Source organism: Salvia hispanica, chromosome 3 (assembly GCF_023119035.1).
Source record: "Salvia hispanica cultivar TCC Black 2014 chromosome 3, UniMelb_Shisp_WGS_1.0, whole genome shotgun sequence".
NCBI lineage: Eukaryota > Viridiplantae > Streptophyta > Magnoliopsida > Lamiales > Lamiaceae > Salvia > Salvia hispanica.
In genome coordinates, this window is record NC_062967.1 from 41,172,004 (window position 1) to 41,189,306 (window position 17,303).

General features: G+C 36.3%; 3 protein-coding genes across 4 annotated transcripts; 2 read left to right on the top strand and 1 right to left on the bottom strand.

Moving 5' to 3' along the window:
* Nucleotides 1–39: 39 nt before the first annotated feature.
* Nucleotides 40–2,569, top strand: LOC125215072 (protein PEROXIN-4). Its single transcript, XM_048116379.1, has 6 exons — nt 40–193; nt 401–455; nt 1,061–1,180; nt 1,271–1,399; nt 1,841–1,970; nt 2,223–2,569. The coding sequence occupies exons 2-6, from the start codon at nt 450–452 to the stop codon at nt 2,309–2,311; spliced, it is 474 nt and encodes a 157-aa protein (XP_047972336.1). The 5' UTR covers nt 40–193; nt 401–449; the 3' UTR covers nt 2,312–2,569.
* A 98-nt stretch (nt 2,570–2,667) lies between these two features.
* LOC125215070 (putative esterase YitV) lies at nt 2,668–5,514 on the bottom strand. The gene is made up of 13 exons (XM_048116378.1): nt 5,274–5,514; nt 4,837–4,913; nt 4,677–4,757; nt 4,321–4,449; nt 4,148–4,234; nt 4,003–4,056; nt 3,818–3,908; nt 3,663–3,733; nt 3,523–3,592; nt 3,364–3,416; nt 3,196–3,289; nt 3,019–3,116; nt 2,668–2,934 (listed from the first exon to the last, which is right to left on the bottom strand). Exons 1-13 carry the CDS (start codon nt 5,497–5,499, stop codon nt 2,845–2,847), a joined length of 1,221 nt encoding a protein of 406 aa, XP_047972335.1. The 5' UTR covers nt 5,500–5,514; the 3' UTR covers nt 2,668–2,844.
* Nucleotides 5,515–12,028: 6,514 nt separating this feature from the next.
* On the top strand, nt 12,029–16,926 carry LOC125215948. Of its 2 annotated transcripts, none has more exons than XM_048117534.1 (6): nt 12,029–12,285; nt 13,162–13,334; nt 13,789–14,051; nt 14,418–15,343; nt 15,529–16,411; nt 16,503–16,926. In XM_048117534.1, exons 2-6 carry the CDS (start codon nt 13,177–13,179, stop codon nt 16,781–16,783), a joined length of 2,511 nt encoding a protein of 836 aa, XP_047973491.1. In that variant the 5' UTR covers nt 12,029–12,285; nt 13,162–13,176; the 3' UTR covers nt 16,784–16,926. The 2 variants fall into 2 exon arrangements, with proteins under 2 accessions (XP_047973491.1, XP_047973493.1); XM_048117536.1 differs by having other exon boundaries at nt 13,203–13,334.
* The last annotated feature ends 377 nt before the right edge of the window (nt 16,927–17,303 follow it).

Genomic DNA, 17,303 nt, shown 5'->3' on the forward strand with positions numbered 1-17,303 from the left:
ATCCTTAATATAGATATTTTTAAAGCGTGAATGCGCCGTCCCACAGAGGATTACCGGTTCCTGGTATTATGGTGCACCGTAATACAGATGATTACAGCTACTCCACGTAGAGCTCCTTTTCCTTTCCTCCCTATGACGTTTTTCATTCTCAAGTTTCCATCTCAATTCAGCTGAACCTCATCAATTCACTACGGTATGTATTTTTATTTTTTTTCCATGTGAATTTGCGATTGTGTTGAGTTTGATTCAGGATTTTTCGTTTCCTGTTCGATTATTGTTTTTTTTTTTCGCGAGAGAAAATTGCTTCTGTGTATCTTTTCAACTGATTCTCGGCCTTTCGGCTTTGTGATCGGTAGCATAATATTGTTAATTGTTGATGATTTTGCTTCAATTGATGCAGACCTTACCTTGAATTGGTGTGAATTTGATAGCAAAAGCCATTGTTGAAAATGCAGGTTAGTGTTGTCAACCGCTTTCATTGTTCTCATGAGCGTTTCTCAATCTTAACCTATCTTTTCGTATGATTGGGAATAGTTTCCATTTCACAAATATATACAAATTCGTTGTTTCGTATGTTAAGCTCGATTCCGTGTGATGCCAAGCTGTAACCCTAGAATGTTGAAATTTCAAATTTCTATCAGGCTTCCACTTCATTTTGATGAACATTGTTTTTTATTTAGTTCTGTAGCTCTACCTTTGTATGATTACTAAACTATGTTGACATTTTAACTGGATATCCAGCTGAAATAACTTCCTGATGCGAGTTCATCTGCAAACTTAATACGAAAATAATGGGTCTTGCTTGATAATTGATATCTATAGGTTAAAGAATTATAAATTGGGAGGCAGTAGGACAGTGAGTTAATTTAGGTCACTATTGGGATTGATGTTTCAATAAGGGGGTTTACTGAACTGGAGTAATGGATTCTTGAAGCGTATTCTTTGACAGCGAGACTTGGATTTTATGCCGTTTATTTACGGAAAGGCCTACACTATCAAAATATCCAATGCTAAGTCTCTGTTGAGAACTTTTAGAATTGAGTCAATGCTCTTAAAATAGGCATCAAGGGCAAGGCTCTTTAAGGAATACAAAGAAGTGCAGCGAGAGAAAACGGCAGATCCTGATATCCAACTCGTTTGTGATGATTCAAACATATTTAAATGGACTGCACTCATAAAGGTACATTTTATTGTTTCTTGTGCTTCATTGTGTGCCATGAGACGTTTTCCAAGTAGAGCATTTGATAAATATTAATTCTGTGTTACGTAGGGGCCATCGGAAACTCCTTATGAGGGTGGAGTTTTCCAGCTTGCTTTCTCTGTACCTGAGCAGTATCCTTTGCAGCCACCTCAAGTTCGGTTCTTAACCAAAATATTCCATCCAAATGTGCATTTCAAGGTATTTCTGTCTTTCCTAAACTTTTTAAGGTATATTATCTTCAGACAAAGCGATAGCTTTCTAGTCTCACTGTACAAGGTAGACGATGAAATTTGCTTGAATTCTGTCAGCAAAGTTGCTTGTGGAACTGAAGAATTCTGCATTAGAAACACCACGCATGATGAGATTGTAATGCTTTGGGTGACAAATGAATGTAATGAGTTGAATTTTGTAAGCATCTGCACATGCTTATAGTCGTGGCATACTACTAGGGGAAATATCATAGCAAAAAATCATTGAACTTGACCATGTCTCTTACACTTCTGCTATCATTGTGGATAACTTGCCAATTTGCCATATAAAGTTAGGCATAACCTGTTGACATTTTCTCTTGATGTTTTTATTTGGATAACAGATGTCATATGGAATTAATTTTGAAGCTATGATTTTGTTTTCCTGCAGACAGGTGAGATTTGCCTTGATATCTTGAAGAATGCTTGGAGCCCAGCATGGACCCTGCAATCAGTTTGTCGAGCTATAATCGCTCTGATGGCTCATCCAGAGGCTGATAGCCCGCTGAACTGTGATTCAGGTATTTCCCCTCAGATTCCTTCATAAACTACCCGTGTGGTCTTGTGGTACTTTCTGAGTAGTTTTACAGCTTTCAAGAAACATTGAGATAAGTTTGAAATGGCCTTCAAAATTATTTGAATTCATATTCCGGGCTGTGAAGAACATGCAGCAATCTAATTTTCCGAACATGTGATTGGGGAAGTCCAGCTTCTCTTGTGATTTGTTTTGGAGTAGTTTGAGTGATGTGTTCTGGTTGGCCGTCATTGCATAGGCAACCTTCTACGGTCCGGTGACGTAAGAGGATTCCAGTCTATGGCCAAGATGTACACAAGACTTGCAGCCATGACCAAGAAGGGGTAAGAGAGAAGAATTTTATAGCGCCGGATTCCGACTTTCACAAGTAATTTTCTTGCTCTTGGAAGTGTGATGACGCATATCATAATCTCATGTATCTAAGCGTATGTTTCGACCATGTCCTTTTCATTCAACTTTGCATTTGTAATTTGTTAACATGTTTTTGTTACATCCATGTCCCTTTTCATTCAGACTGTCAATCATAATCGCATGTATCAAAGTGTTTGTTTCAACCTTAGTTACAACCATGTCCTTTTCATTCAACTGTGCATTTGTAATTTGTTAACATGTCTTTAGCATCATTTTCCAAACTGTCAATTTCCCTTTCATGGCTGATGTGTGATGAATGAATCACTGCCGTATGAGCTAAGAAAGCTTTCCTTATTCAGAAATTAAGCAATGGGAAACCATAACAATTGAAAATAGTGAAAACAGACGTACAAGTACAGAATGGATGTGTTTATTCCATGCAAACGACGCAGTTTGCAGGCTAAACACAGTTTATACAGTAGCACTCAGATTTCGAACAGATGCTGCCCTCATGGATTCAAGTATTGATCAAACCATTCACTGGCTTGTTTCACCATCAAAGATGTCATCTGATGCCCAATCCCTGGTTCAGCTACCAACTGCAATACCCATCATAGATAGAGATATGAAAGCTGAACTGTGTGTGTGTGAGAGAGAGAGAGAGAGAGAGATTAAACAAATACCTTAAACTTTTCAGCAGAATTGGCCTCTTCATATGCCTTTCTAACTCTCGATTCTGGAAGCTCCAGTCCAGCAAAGGGGCAACGTGGATCCTTCTCACCTAAACAAATCATGGTTGCCACTTTCAGACAAAAAGGGTATGGTTTCATGAAAAAATCTTACACAGACAACTATTGTACCGTTCAAGATCAACAGAGGACGAAGAGCAATCGCAGGAATGGTGTAAGGTGCGTCAAAACGGGATGCCAATCCAGGAGCTATACTGTCCCAAACCTGTTCACAGACTTCTTATTAACCTAAAATGCAGCAGCTTCTGTTGGAACAACAGAGCCAAGACCAAACCTCACCTTCTCTACCACTTCTCTGTCGATTGCACTTTTTCCCAAGTCGACTCTTGCCTCTGGAAACCAACAACAGAAAAAGAATCATCCTTAGGTTTAGGAGTCAAGATATATACTGCAGGAATCAATGAAATGCAGACACGGTTCTTATATAGAGTCACGAACCTTCAAATACGCGCTTAAGGCTGTCAACTCGAGCTTGCCACATGTCATGCTCAATCGCCCACCGGAACCCCTAAAATATTGAAAGTATTGAGACTGTGTATACTAGTTTACTTAGTCAGATTCGTATCAGGAACATCTACCTGAACTCCAATTATTGGGGCAACTACTGAATAACGAGTATCAGCGGCTGCACCAAACCATGCGTGCATTCCTGAACGATGGAGATCTTACTGAAAAGGTGTATAAACGGAATAAGATTTTCATACGTACTAGTACCATCTTTGCAGTAACTTACCTCCCAGTGATTCACCAGTAATTCCTATCCTAGAAGGATCGATATCTGGCCTTTCTACAAGATGATCTGCCAATTTTATCAAGTCCCATACCTGATGTATTGATTACAAGCAAGAATATCAAACTAAGGGGAAAAAGAACCGATTTCTTAAATTATTTGGTTACAGAAACAGGGCGGAACAGTACCGTATCGAAAATGAAAGGCATCGTATCTCCATGTTTCCACGATGATACTAGAGCCTACATACATTGCAACAAACGATAATCCAACTCATATTTTGTGCAGTTATATTGATTTTACCAATAAAGACTAGGAACTTAGGAGGCATACATCTTGGTAGGTTGTCAAGTTTTTAGCACGCTCTCCGTGATAACGCGAATCAATGGCTATAGCAACATAATTTCTTGAAGCATATGCCTGAAGATATAAAAAAGAACATGCTATGGATCAATCTGCTAAACCAAACACCAGTTAATCCCTCATCATCTCTATGCACCTTATACCTCAAGTAATGGCCTCAACCACTCTTTGTTTTTATGCGTGCTATGCAGGAAAACCACTGCCGGCCTTCTCTCCGGAGTATCCTCTTTCAGCTTCAATAGCAGTACTGGCAGGCGTCCTTGCTCCCCTGCCTAGTCACAAATTCATTTAGAATTCGACAGGTTTATCAACCAATGTATATAGACACCTAAGTAAGCTCAATATATAACTGGCACTTTATCGCGCAGGCAGATAGATCGAACATGAGCACACCACCACAACCATTTTCCCCGTTCCTAGATGTTCAGCTAACCACCAAGACACATACATAAACACTCACAAAAACCACACAGAAATCACAAAAATCATAGTACTCCACCTCAGTAGTTAGGTAAAAATTTTCCTCTTGAAGCAATTCCTTGAAATTCGGAATCTCTTTCTTTGGACAAGACTCCATAGCCTGATGATTCACCATAAGAACATTTGTGAGACAGATTCTGCTTATTAGTCCATCAAGTGATATGAAAAGTAATTTCGACCTCACTGTAGGTTGGCGTCGGAGTTTCCTGAAATAGTGGTTCTTTTACAGGCTGCGCAGATTCAACAGAAAGAGGAACTGCACAATTTTGCTGAATTTTAGTGGAATGCTTCGACGATTGTGACCGATTTTGCAACAAGCAATAATTCGTCATAAACTGAATGTGTTTAAGACGAATAACAGATTCATAACCAGGATCTCCACATATTATAGCAAAAAAAAATCCAGAAATTCATAAATTTCTTCAAAATCCGTGCAAATTGCAGAAGAATGTATAATCGAAATGAGGAGGCGATGCTAAACAAGCAACATTACTGTAACATCCGCTTCAACTCTAGTTCACATCCGAGACTAAAATCAATCGAGAATCATCTCAAAAAAACCGCAATTCAACGAAATCACATCAACACACAGAGAGTGAAGTGAGTGAGAAACGACCTTCGGCAGTCCGGCGACTGCGGAGGAGCTGCAGGAAGTCGGAGCGCATCTCGGCGGCGGAGGAGGATGAATGGTCCATTTTCCGGTCAGCGGAGTTGAATCGAGTAGCAATTGCGTGGCGTGGTAAGTTGGCGTAGCAGTTGGGTTTATAATAGCAGGAAGTTGAGACTGAATTGGCTCGCACGTGAGAGATGAAGTTCGGCACGTGCCACACAGCAACCGCCATTATTATTACGGATAAGAGCGAAAACCTCACTTCTGTTAATACTACTCACAATTTTAACTTTTCTTACAAATTATTTAGATTTGATTTTAATCAAACTTGTAACATGCAATTTAAATTTAATATTGTTGTTAAGTAAGATACTGTGTAGCAGGTAGAACAACAGCGAGACCAGAGAACATTATGTACTTATATTTAATCATGTTTTGTGAATACAAACAAAAATTAGTTGTTTGATTGAAGAAAAAACAATCGCAGAACACTTGAGTTTCATTATTAACGTTATAGACTAGTAGGTGAAGTGTCACTTCTTGGAAAAACATGGGAAAAGAATGAGTATTTAATTTTTAAATATACATAAAATTTACCCATGCATGTCCTAGACTCCAATTTGCCAACTGAATTTTGTTCCAAAATAAGACATACTCCATATAATATACACGTATAAATTACATCACCAAAACTTAAAATACAAATCAAATAGTAGTATTTATTTACAATAATACCGAAACATTGTAGTGTTTGATCCTTCTCCCTGCACATGAGAGGCCAGCCTGGATTCCCAACAACATGAAGAGAGAGTTTATACCATTTTCATCGGTTTTAAGCAAGGATGAGGAAAAATATTGTATCGTAAAAATACCGAGTATATTGAATTTTCGGTATAATGTGAGTGTGTGACTGGATGGAGCCATAGCAGCCACCATAAACGTTTACGTTGCATCTCGTTTGTCACACATGGTCTTCCATTTTGAATATCATAGCCATCAGATTCACAAAGTGATGCCCTATCTTTACATCCTACTTTCCCGGAAGTTCCACAGCCTTCTGTTGGCTTTCCCTAACCAAAGTTGCAGCCCAATTCACATCAATGCCACCATCCATCATTCTCTTTTCTTCCGAGGAGGTCAATACAAAACCCGGACTGTCAAGTTTTAAGTTACAGAATACACAAGAACATGGTTCTTAATAGTCACCGTAGCTAGTCCATCAAAGCAATCAACAAATATGCGCGCTCTGAACTAACAATTAAGTTGCAGATGCTCTCGTCACTGTTTCCAAAATTATCAACAATTTGGAACTGCACAGTTCACAAACTCTGAGGCGGTGAAACCTACCTGGAACACTCTGCTTCTGTTGAAACTTCAACCAAGAGTTTGCACAATTCCTTCACATGATGTAATTGGAGGATGCCACTTAAAGGAAATACACAACCACAAGGATCGAAATTCACCGAGGATTTACAAAGTCCTAATTTGGCAGGGTGGTCAGGTTTATGACGTATAACATGAGGCTTCGAATGGTTCAACCACCTATATGGAAAAGGAAATTGATGAGATGATCTTAAAATTGTCTACTAGATGTCAATGTGCTGATTTCTACACTTGTTTCTTGGACTTCCAGTAGCTCCATTGATGGCTTGCTGATGAATCTGCTGAATGGTGATAAAGATGAGCTTTCCTCTCTTGAATCTTCACATCCTTCCAAGTTTTTGCTGTCTATGCCTTTACGTTTGTCGGAGCAAGAAATATTTACCTGGAAGCAATCACAATACTTGTCAAGACACTCACTTCTTTTACAATATCATTCCCTATTTTTCTCCATCTAAAATTTACAAATCATTCTGCGAAAATATATATATTTGGAAGTCAATTGAAGATGTGACAGCTGTTAGGTTCAAGACAGGAAAACCACAGGTAACAGAGGGAAAGAGAAGAAGGAATAGGTAAAACAAGACCGATACATTCATCAAGACGACTAACTGCTATAAGCAGAGCTATAGTTGAATTTAAAAAGAGTCCACAGACATCATAGAATCATTTGCATACCGAATCGTAAAAGGCATCAGGTTTTCTCTACTCGTTTTCTTTTGTATCGTTATCGTAGCAATTGATGCAGTTATATTATATTACTACACATTACCATACATTTTCAGGCAGCTAAGTTCAGAGGTTAGATACATATACTTACAAGTGATTTGAGGGAGCTAATCAAGGATAAAAGATTTATTCAAAGTTTATCTAATAATTATGGCTAGAATTGCTAAATCGCATTCAATTGTTTTGTCTCTGCCACAACAAGCAACGAATATGGATAGCATTGTAAATAGGAATGGGTAATTCAGGTGAAGCACTAAACCAAAGGCTGATCCAAAATCAACAAACACATAAACACGAAGCCTTCCAGCAATGTTGGAGGCGGAATTATGATTTGCAATTTATGGAAAAGATGAAGGGGTAGGGTTCGGATTGAGGGCTGAAATTCACAATCCTCTTCTCCTCTGACTTTCTATCCAATTCCGTGATTACTACACATTTAATTGAATAAATCGCGTTGATGGATTCTTTGATAAAAGAGAATTAATTACTTGGAAACGGAGGGAATGGAACCGGAATTTTGGCGCGCACTCTGACACGTGGGACATTTTCATTGGCAGCGTTGTTTCATTGTGACGCATGCTGGGTCATTTAGGCCCACTTTGTCTTTTTGTGACAGGATTTTCATTTTGAAATGTAGCCTCAATTTTTCAAATAATTATTACTCCCACATCTCTAACATGAGTAATGATAAACAACTAAATTTTGTACAATCAAAATAAGGTTATATTAATAATTTGTTGGATTAGTTATATATTAAAATTATAAATATAGTAAGTGAATAAATTAAAAAGACTTATTAGCCTTTAATCTCATTTTTTATATTTATATTTGAATTTTCTTTCTATTGTTTTTAATATTTGAATTAAAGTATGCACTAATTATATTTATGGTTCTAAAAAAATAAAAAAAATTATAAATATATGACCACAATATTATGCACTTTTCATGTATTATATATGCATCTAAATATTTTAATTAAATGCATAAATAAATCTATTTTTAGTCAAATAAACTAGATTTTGGTTGTACAAAATTTGGTCACATAGATTTGTTGTTAAGACATCAATATTACTAGTAGAATATTAAACCTCTTGTTTTGGACAATTTATACAGAAATAGATTGAACAGATTTCGATTCGAAAGTTTGAACTGAGGATAAAATAATCATTTTATTAGTTTAGTTATGTTTATAGTCCTATGTTTATGTTTGAAATATGAAAAATATACTACTCCCAATTTAGTATGATAGCAATATGATTTTTTTTCAATAGTTTTACTTCACGAAATCATTGTGATACATTATCCAAGTCCAATAGTATTTGTCTGATCTATGTCAATTTGAACCATAAATTAGTATCAATTAATTTATATAAAGTTATGTAGATAAAAAGAATAAATGCCACATTTGTTTTTATGTACCTTGTAATTAAATTAATGATTAATTTCATTAATAATTTTTAGCTTTCAAAACCAAAATGTATACATCAAACAGAAAAGAATGAAGCTTTATACATGCATGAATTAAATATGAGCTTTGCTCATGACTAACGATTTACAGTACATGATAAACTTCCACTATAATTTTGAAAATTTTGAATTTGGGGTGAGTTAGTAAAATGGTTCCCTAAAACGGGAACATCTTTTGCATTTTATAAATAAGAAAAATGAAAATGGCCCTGGCGTATTTAATCACGCCAATACAGAAATTTTCAAATAAGCACAAATAATTCAAAATATGAAAACGCAAATGACATTGACATGTTTAAACATGTCATTTACATTAAACCCACCCTAAATTCAAAATTTTTCCTACTATAATTTTATTTAATTAACAAGAATTAATTATACCTTACAAAAGTACCCTAAACATGTGGGCCATAAACTTTTCTATCTAATCTAATTCTTCTAAAAGAAACGAGCCATAAATACGGGCACAGGATAATATAATAGGAGTATTTTATTAATACTTTCTCCGTCACCAAAAAATATACACTTTGAATTCGACACGTGTTTAATATAAAATGGGTAAAATAAGAGAGGGACAGAGAGAAAAAGTAATTAAAGCATTGTTAGTAAAGAATATGTCCCACCTCATTAGAGAGAAAAGGCTTTTAAAAATTAGAAAGTGCATATTTATATGGAATGAGCTAAAAAGAAAATAACACATATTCTTATGGAACGGAGGGAGTAACATTTACTTTTACATTTTTAATATTCGATCAACACTTGCGACCAAGAACACACATATGACATGTATGAACTGACTAACAAATAAAAAAAAATAATTAAATCAAATGTGTATATACTGGTGCGTTATAATGCTAACTTTTCTTAAATTGCTAGCTTGCTAACTACTCATCAACACAATGTATTAAAAATGTCAACACATTCACATGTTAAATTTCAATGTCAACACAGTGTAATAAAATATCAACTAAATTTATGTTAACATTTCAATATGATCGTGTTGATATTTTTTATATACATTCCGTTGATAAATTAGCAGAGTTATCAATTTAAGAAAGTTAGCGACATATCACTGCTTATATATATGCATCAGTTGCAAGAACATGATTTGTTAGTTTTCATTTCAAAATTTCTCCGACCGGACACGGTATGTCCAATTACGAATTACATTCAATTCCAATTACGAATTACATTCAATTCGAATAATGTATGTCAATAATAGTAGAATACATAATTCTCGCTAATAATCCACGTTACTTAAACTACAACATTTTTACTGGTCCCCGTCCGATAATTTCATAGATAATTAATATAGCACTAATAGGAACAACTGCTTAGTATATTATGAAATTTCTTATCTATTTTGATTAATTTTAAATGAAATACTATTGCTAAATAAGTTGTTCATAATGTACTACCACTAAACAAGATTAACTAACACAAATTTATAAACATACCAAACATGATTACAACTACCATACAACATAATCTCATGAATGCGTTTATCGTGATTATTAATTATCACTTCGACAAAATAAAGACCTTTTTTATTCGGTTGTACACAGTATATTAAGTTAAGTTTATCGAAACTAATTATACTAATTAATAATTATTCCAACATTTATTTCGAGAAATGCTCAATGATGATACATTATTTAAATATATATGCATATGCAATATAGTACTACCAAATAATAATGAAAATAATAGGAGTGTGGTTTTTCTTCTTTCTGTTTTTGCTCAGATAAATAATTGGGTACAGACATGAGGTAGGGTTTTTTCTTGACATTTGGTCGTGATTGAGACATATCATAAGAACCGATTCTTTCATTTTTATTACTAAAAATTTAATCTTTAAATTACTAATTGTATGTGACAGCCTATGACACATTTAAAGTACCCATATCCTCCTTAATTGTTTCAAACTGTCAACAATAATCAAGACTTCGTGTCAGTTCATCTTTTATAAAATATTTATACATTATATATATGGTCCTAATCATGAGTCATGACATTAATTAATTTACTATAGTGAAAGAAACCTACGTATCTATCTCAATGTATAGTACCGAGAATGAAGTGTCCTACCATATTTGATTAGAGTCACTATGTGCTCTTATAATTAAAATTACTTGAAAAACAGCATGATATTCTTACTTTTTAGGTTTTGAACATTAATTACTTGGCAAATGTGAATATCGAGAATTTAAAGTTCAATATATAGAAATTCATATAATACAAGTTGGTCAGATATCATACTATAAATGTCCAATCAAATGTTGCATTAATATGTATATGGAGTAAAAAAAATTTAACACCATTATACTCTCTTCATCCACCATTTATAGTCTTATTTTGGTTCGACTCAGTTTTTAAATATTATTACTTTGTGAAAATAAATGGGGAAATAGTTATCAAAATGTTTGTATTATTTTTATATATTGATTTTATAATAGGATGTAACTGTGAAGATTTAATTGAATGAGAGGTCTACTTAGCTAAAATAGAAAAAAAATAAAAGAGATTTTAAATTCCAGCTATCCCAAAATGATAAAGTAAGACATTATTTTCATGTAAGACTAAGGGACTATATACTCAAAAATTTATATTTTACAATATTTGAACGCATAAAATGCAATCAACTCGAAAGTGATATTCTCACATGACATGACTTATATGCCATGCAACAACAAACTTTACTAATGTAATAAAATGGCCAATACAGCTTAAAAAAAGAAAATGAAACCCTAGCACATTTTATTCCCACCTACCTACATTGATAAAGAATATGATATGATTATTCAAAATCTTTAAATTTCTTTTCCTTTTTTTTGATACCTTCCTTCTTAATTACCACAAAATTTAGGGTTCTCTTTTTCTTCGCAACCCAAATCCCAGCCCACTCTCACTCTCCTTTCGTGAAACCCACGCACAAATGAGATTCGAGGTAAGTGCGTGGACCATGTTTTGACAAGACAGCGACCGTTCAACCACCGCGCGGATCTGCGCGTGCGCGTCACGGCTGGACTCTCGTTTGACTAGGGTTTCATCGTGGGTAGTGATAAACATCGCACCTCCATGTCGCGCTGGCGCTGTTTGATTGGCTGGAGATTTCTCTGTATACAAACACATGGGTTTGTATGTATAGACGCCAAAAAATCTGTACCTAAAGAGAAAAAGAGAAACTCAGCTCCTCTCTCTTCATTTTCATGTTTCTCTCTCTAAAACATTTCTCCTCTCTTTCGCTTTCCGATTTCAGACCTAATTCGCTAGGGCACGCGGCGGTTTCCGGCGCCAATTTCTCCGGCGCAGCTGCGGAATCGCTTCGAGGAAACGGTGGAGATTGTTCTAATTCGGAGAGGAAGCCGATTGTTTCGGAGTGATTTGTGGAGAAATTTATCTAATCTCGGATTTTCATCTGATTTCGCGATCCGAGGAAAAGGTGCCTATTTTCTTCCTCTTCTTTTTCCAGTATCATTGACGTTTTTATTTTTTCCGATTTATTGTTTTTTTTCTTTTTTATTATTCGCCTATTGAAAATTTACTAGGTTTTAGCTGATTTTTACCTGATATATCCATATCTATTTATCAGTGGGTTTCAAATTTTACCATTGGTTATCTATTTATTTTTGCTGTCCTTTTTTTTTGGTGTGTATTTCTTATCACGTTCTCATTATTTTGAGCTACTTTTTTTATTGCTTATTCTTTACTGTTTTTTTCATTGGTGAAGTTGGTGTAATGAAATAAGTCAATAATCGCAGCTTTTATGACTCAATAAAACCCTAATTTTAGTTAAGCAAATTAGTAACACATAAAATCATGATTCACATTTCCGTTTCTCACAGTTGTGATTGCTGAGCTGTATGGGTTTTTGAGTTAATTGTTGGTCCTAGTTGAATTTTCCGACCTCAATCAATGTTGAAAGTTGAATTTCTCCAACAGGAAAACCCTAAAATTGAAATTGGTCTTTTATGGGCTGTCTCATTTTGCTTTCTTTTTGGTTCGTTTATCTCTATTGCATGATGGCATCTGTAGGGTTTTTGATGGGATAAAGCTTGTCCTTTGCTGGGATTCTTAATTAGGGTTTCAACTGTTGTGTAATAGAGTACAAGCAAGACTCATAAATTCACACTTTGCAATTGATGGATACTTCTTTCACTTTTGCTAATCGCTTGTCTATTAATTTATTCTGTTAATGACTGTAACTGCTTGTGTCTTTATCTTTAAACTCTTAGGTTACAGGCATTTCATACCATGATTTTATGCACTAATTTTTGTGTCTATGTACTAATAACTTCATTTATTAACCGCTTCTTAGGTTTATGTTATTGAAATGGATATTGTTGTATTGGGAGAAAGTCCAGGGAACAGTGGTTTTGCAGATTCTACATCGAAAGTAGGATCATTTGTTCAGATTAGCTCAATAGCTATTGACATTAGTAGTTCCATGGAAGCGATCGAGCCACCAGAACATGAGCATTTTTCTATACGGTGAGTACAAGCTGATTAATTTGATATATATCTTTTTCTGCACAGTGCATATTGTAGGTGCGACGGGCCCTAGAGATGTTTCATCTAGGTAGAATCGAGTGGGATATTGAGTGCTTCCAACTATGTGAAGTGTAATGGCAAGCATGTTTCAAACCGGAAGTGAATGTATATTTGAACCAGTTTGCACAATAACCGATCTTTTTATATATCAATGCTGGGTTTAGTAGTTAGAAAAACTAAAAGTCAATGTTTTAGCAGTCGTTATTTTCTTACCTTCCATCTTCTTCTTTAGATATTGCCATATTCCCTTTTGTTTATTGCTAAGGTATGATCTGATAGAATATTGGATGATGATACAAAAAACTAGAGGTCTGATAGAAATGATATATTATTGATTACACATGCTGATTCATTTTATTACGACTATATATTCATTTCTCCAATGTTAATGCAGTGGTTTTGTTGCTGGGATGAGAAAAAAGGATTGGAAGACATGTTTTCCGTTTGCTTCTCAAGGCAAAGACATTGATCCAGTGAAATATTTGCCTCCTCTATTTGTTCCTGAATTTCGATGGTGGCAGTGTTCGAGCTGCATTCCAAATGTTGAAATGAAGAGAACAACAGAAGAAGTGGCAACCAAAAGTGATTCCAATATAAGTTCTTGTGAGAATGTTGGAGCAAAGGATGGCTTGTCCACACTCAGGATAGACAACACAGGTAAAGGGAGACTAAGTGAAATTCAAGGAAAATTTGTTAAAAGGGTGTGCTTTGTGTGTAGTTTGGGAACTATAGAGTCATAGAGATGCATAAATATGATAAACTGCAACTGGTAAGCCATGTATTTGTGACAGAAGTAGGTAAATTGGTTTTTTGTGCAAAATTTTTGAATGGTGCATCCATAGATCCATAGATATGGTTAACAACATTGTGTTGAGAATTTTTTTTGCTGTATTTGTTATACCCTTACAATATTGGTTAAAACTGCAGAAGGGGTAAACAATGATAATAATGTATCTGAAACTGCTCACTGTTTATTTTTCTAGCAATGATAAGATCATTTTGTATCTAACACGTATGGTGCAGATATGGTATGTCTTGCTGACCACCCTTCGTGCCCAGTTGAAGAGCCAGATAACACATCATCGGGAAGCGATGGTACTTTCAGTGTACTGCCACATAGGAGAAAGCCAAAGCTACGATCTTTGGCTGATATATTGGTGGAGAAAAGGAATCAAACTAGCAGTATTCCAAGGACAAGATCTGCCTCATCAGGTGGAGTGCAGATTGCATCTACTAAGATGGAAGCAGTTTTAGTTCCTCAGCTTCAGGTAGACATCCCTGCTGGTGTTGCAGAAGCTGCTCAATGTCCTGGGAGGAAAAGAAAGATCGTTCTTGAAGAAGACAGAGAGCCTCTAGCAGCAACCTTTCCAAGGGCTTTCGCTAAGAGAACTAAGGGCCCTGTGCTTGACGCGGAGAAAAATTCTAGGCGAGTCGAAATTACTGATACCGTAACTAAAGTGGTTGATTCTATGAGATTGGATTCTCCAAGGACTCAGCAGGTCCAGCCCAAAAAGGTTAAATCTATTGATGCCAACAAAAAGATAAGGAACATCCGTAGAGAGGATGAAATGGCCCAAATGGGAGAGTATATCCAGCCAAATAAAATATCCTCTCCAAATTTACAGGAACAAGTGGTTCCTGTGGAGACAAATCTAGGAGGTGCTCCTTCCATGGCTAAGACACTGGAAGTTGGAACAGATGGCGACCCTTTATTGCCTCCCAGAAAAAGCATCTTCGGTAATTGCAATATCGGAGGAACCATGGCATTCGGCCTTTCACTCAATAGTTCTGTGGATGATGTAGGTAATCACGATAACCACGCATCTGTCAGGGAACATAGGTTCATTCCTGATCTTAATGTTGAATTTCCGGAGAAGGATGCTATGGAAGAAGAGCAACAATCCACTATTCTTTACGAGGAAAGGCATTTGCCCCAGCAAAAAACTTTGGTACCTAAAGAGATGAAGTTTCGTATTCATTATCTTGAGATTTCCTGTCTTTATTAATCATCAATGGTGTTAATTCCCAAGTAGCATGCCAATTCATGCTCAGAATTGTTCAAATGAAGATTTTCTGTTTAAAATTTGTTTTCTTTTGGTGTGGCTAATTTCTCCTCTGCTACTTTTTTCTCTAGGATGCCCCTGCCTCCTGCAGTTATGAGACTGTTAGACAAGGCAAGCGAATATCTGAGTCGAGAAACAAGGATAACAACGCAGAACTTGGACCATCAGATGACATACCGATAGAAATAGTCGAACTGTTGGCCAGAAACCAACATGAAAGAGAACTTGAATATTCGAGGAGACATCTGCTGGGAATCAATGATACAACGAAAGGATATTCTTCTGCAGTTGCTGTGGATGGCATGGCCCGTTTTCCTCATCCCAGCAGAATAAATGGTTTAAAAGTGGCAAATGAAAACATGGGTGTCCAACCAAATAAATCCTGGATGGATACGAGCAAACCAGAGAAAAGTCACTTTAGACTCTTGAGTTCATCTACTCCAAGCCAACTGAGGAAACCGGAATATCCCACATCAGCTTCTATAATGGCGGGACCAAAGCCTCTTACATGGGAAGATATGCTGTATTCCCGTGCCACAGATAATGTACCTTTTCGTCTCAGCAATCCCCCCATTCAGCCGAGTCGACATTCATTCTTAGACAAGTGTCACAGAGGAAGGACTGTCGACGGCAAGGGAAAGACAGCTGTACCTGATGTGGCTGAGCTGAAAGAGGGGAGCATTATAGGATCATCAGATCCTTACCAGAACGATACAATTCCAGCAATGCAGTTATTATCCTTGATGGATCAGAGAGTTAAATCGGGCCCTTCATACAAAGTTGGTTCCGTCAATAAGCCCTTGTCTTCCTGCAAGCACCACCCGCGTCTAAATGGAAAGGAGAACCACAGCTTCCTTCGCGGGTCGTACTTTCCTCAAAACGGCAGTTCTTTGTTAAGATATGGCGTTTATTCCTCTGGCGAAAGCTCTTTCAGATCTTCACCTAATTTAAGAGGTAAGTAAGATAAGATAAGACCCTTCACTACTGCAATACTTCTTCGTTTTTATCTTGACAATACATATCTCGATTGCGTTATTTTCTTTAGTACCTCAAGAGGTCAGAAACTCAAGAACCACTCTCTTGGACGGACCGGATGAGCTTGAGAGACGAACAGCAAGAAGTAATGAAGCCTTTGGTGAGTGCACTCTCAACAGGAATCCTGCAGACTTCAGCTTTCCTCAAGTAGGAAACGAGTTCACCATAAGCGCAAAAGATTTGAGGCCTAGGAAGAAGAGGAATGGTTTGAAAGGAAAGTCGCGGTTAGGGATTGTCGATGGCAGGAAAAGACAAAGAATGGCTCGCAGGAAGAACGAGTTAGAATGCTGATTATAATTTGTAGTCCGCGCATAAAATTATATGTATGTTGTTATAAGTAGACCTCTTGCTTCGAATTCGTTTTGGTTTGTGTTTAGTACTCACAGTATCTGGTTTTTTTGTTAGTTTCATATACAAAACTCTACTTCCAAATATGAACTGGACTATAAATGAATGAAATAATATACTTAATACAAATTTATATGTGCATGTGGACTCGACACGTTCCTTTCTTCCATGAAATCATTGTTTCCAAGTAGAAACCGTCCAATCGGGCAGAAGACAGTGAAGCACGAGGGGAAGTTCAAGGTGGTGACCACATCTTCAACTCCCCCGGCCGAGAATATAGGAGTAATGAATGCGGAAATGAAACAATCCATTGACGCCGGCTTCCTAGCTTTGTACTACACGGCGAATACTAGAGATTTGTCCGGTCTCAGCAAAGGAGAAGATTGAATAAACGTTTCATTTGTAATGGGACAGCCTGAAAATGAAAGCATTTCATTTTTAATTATACACATGGAGTAATTTT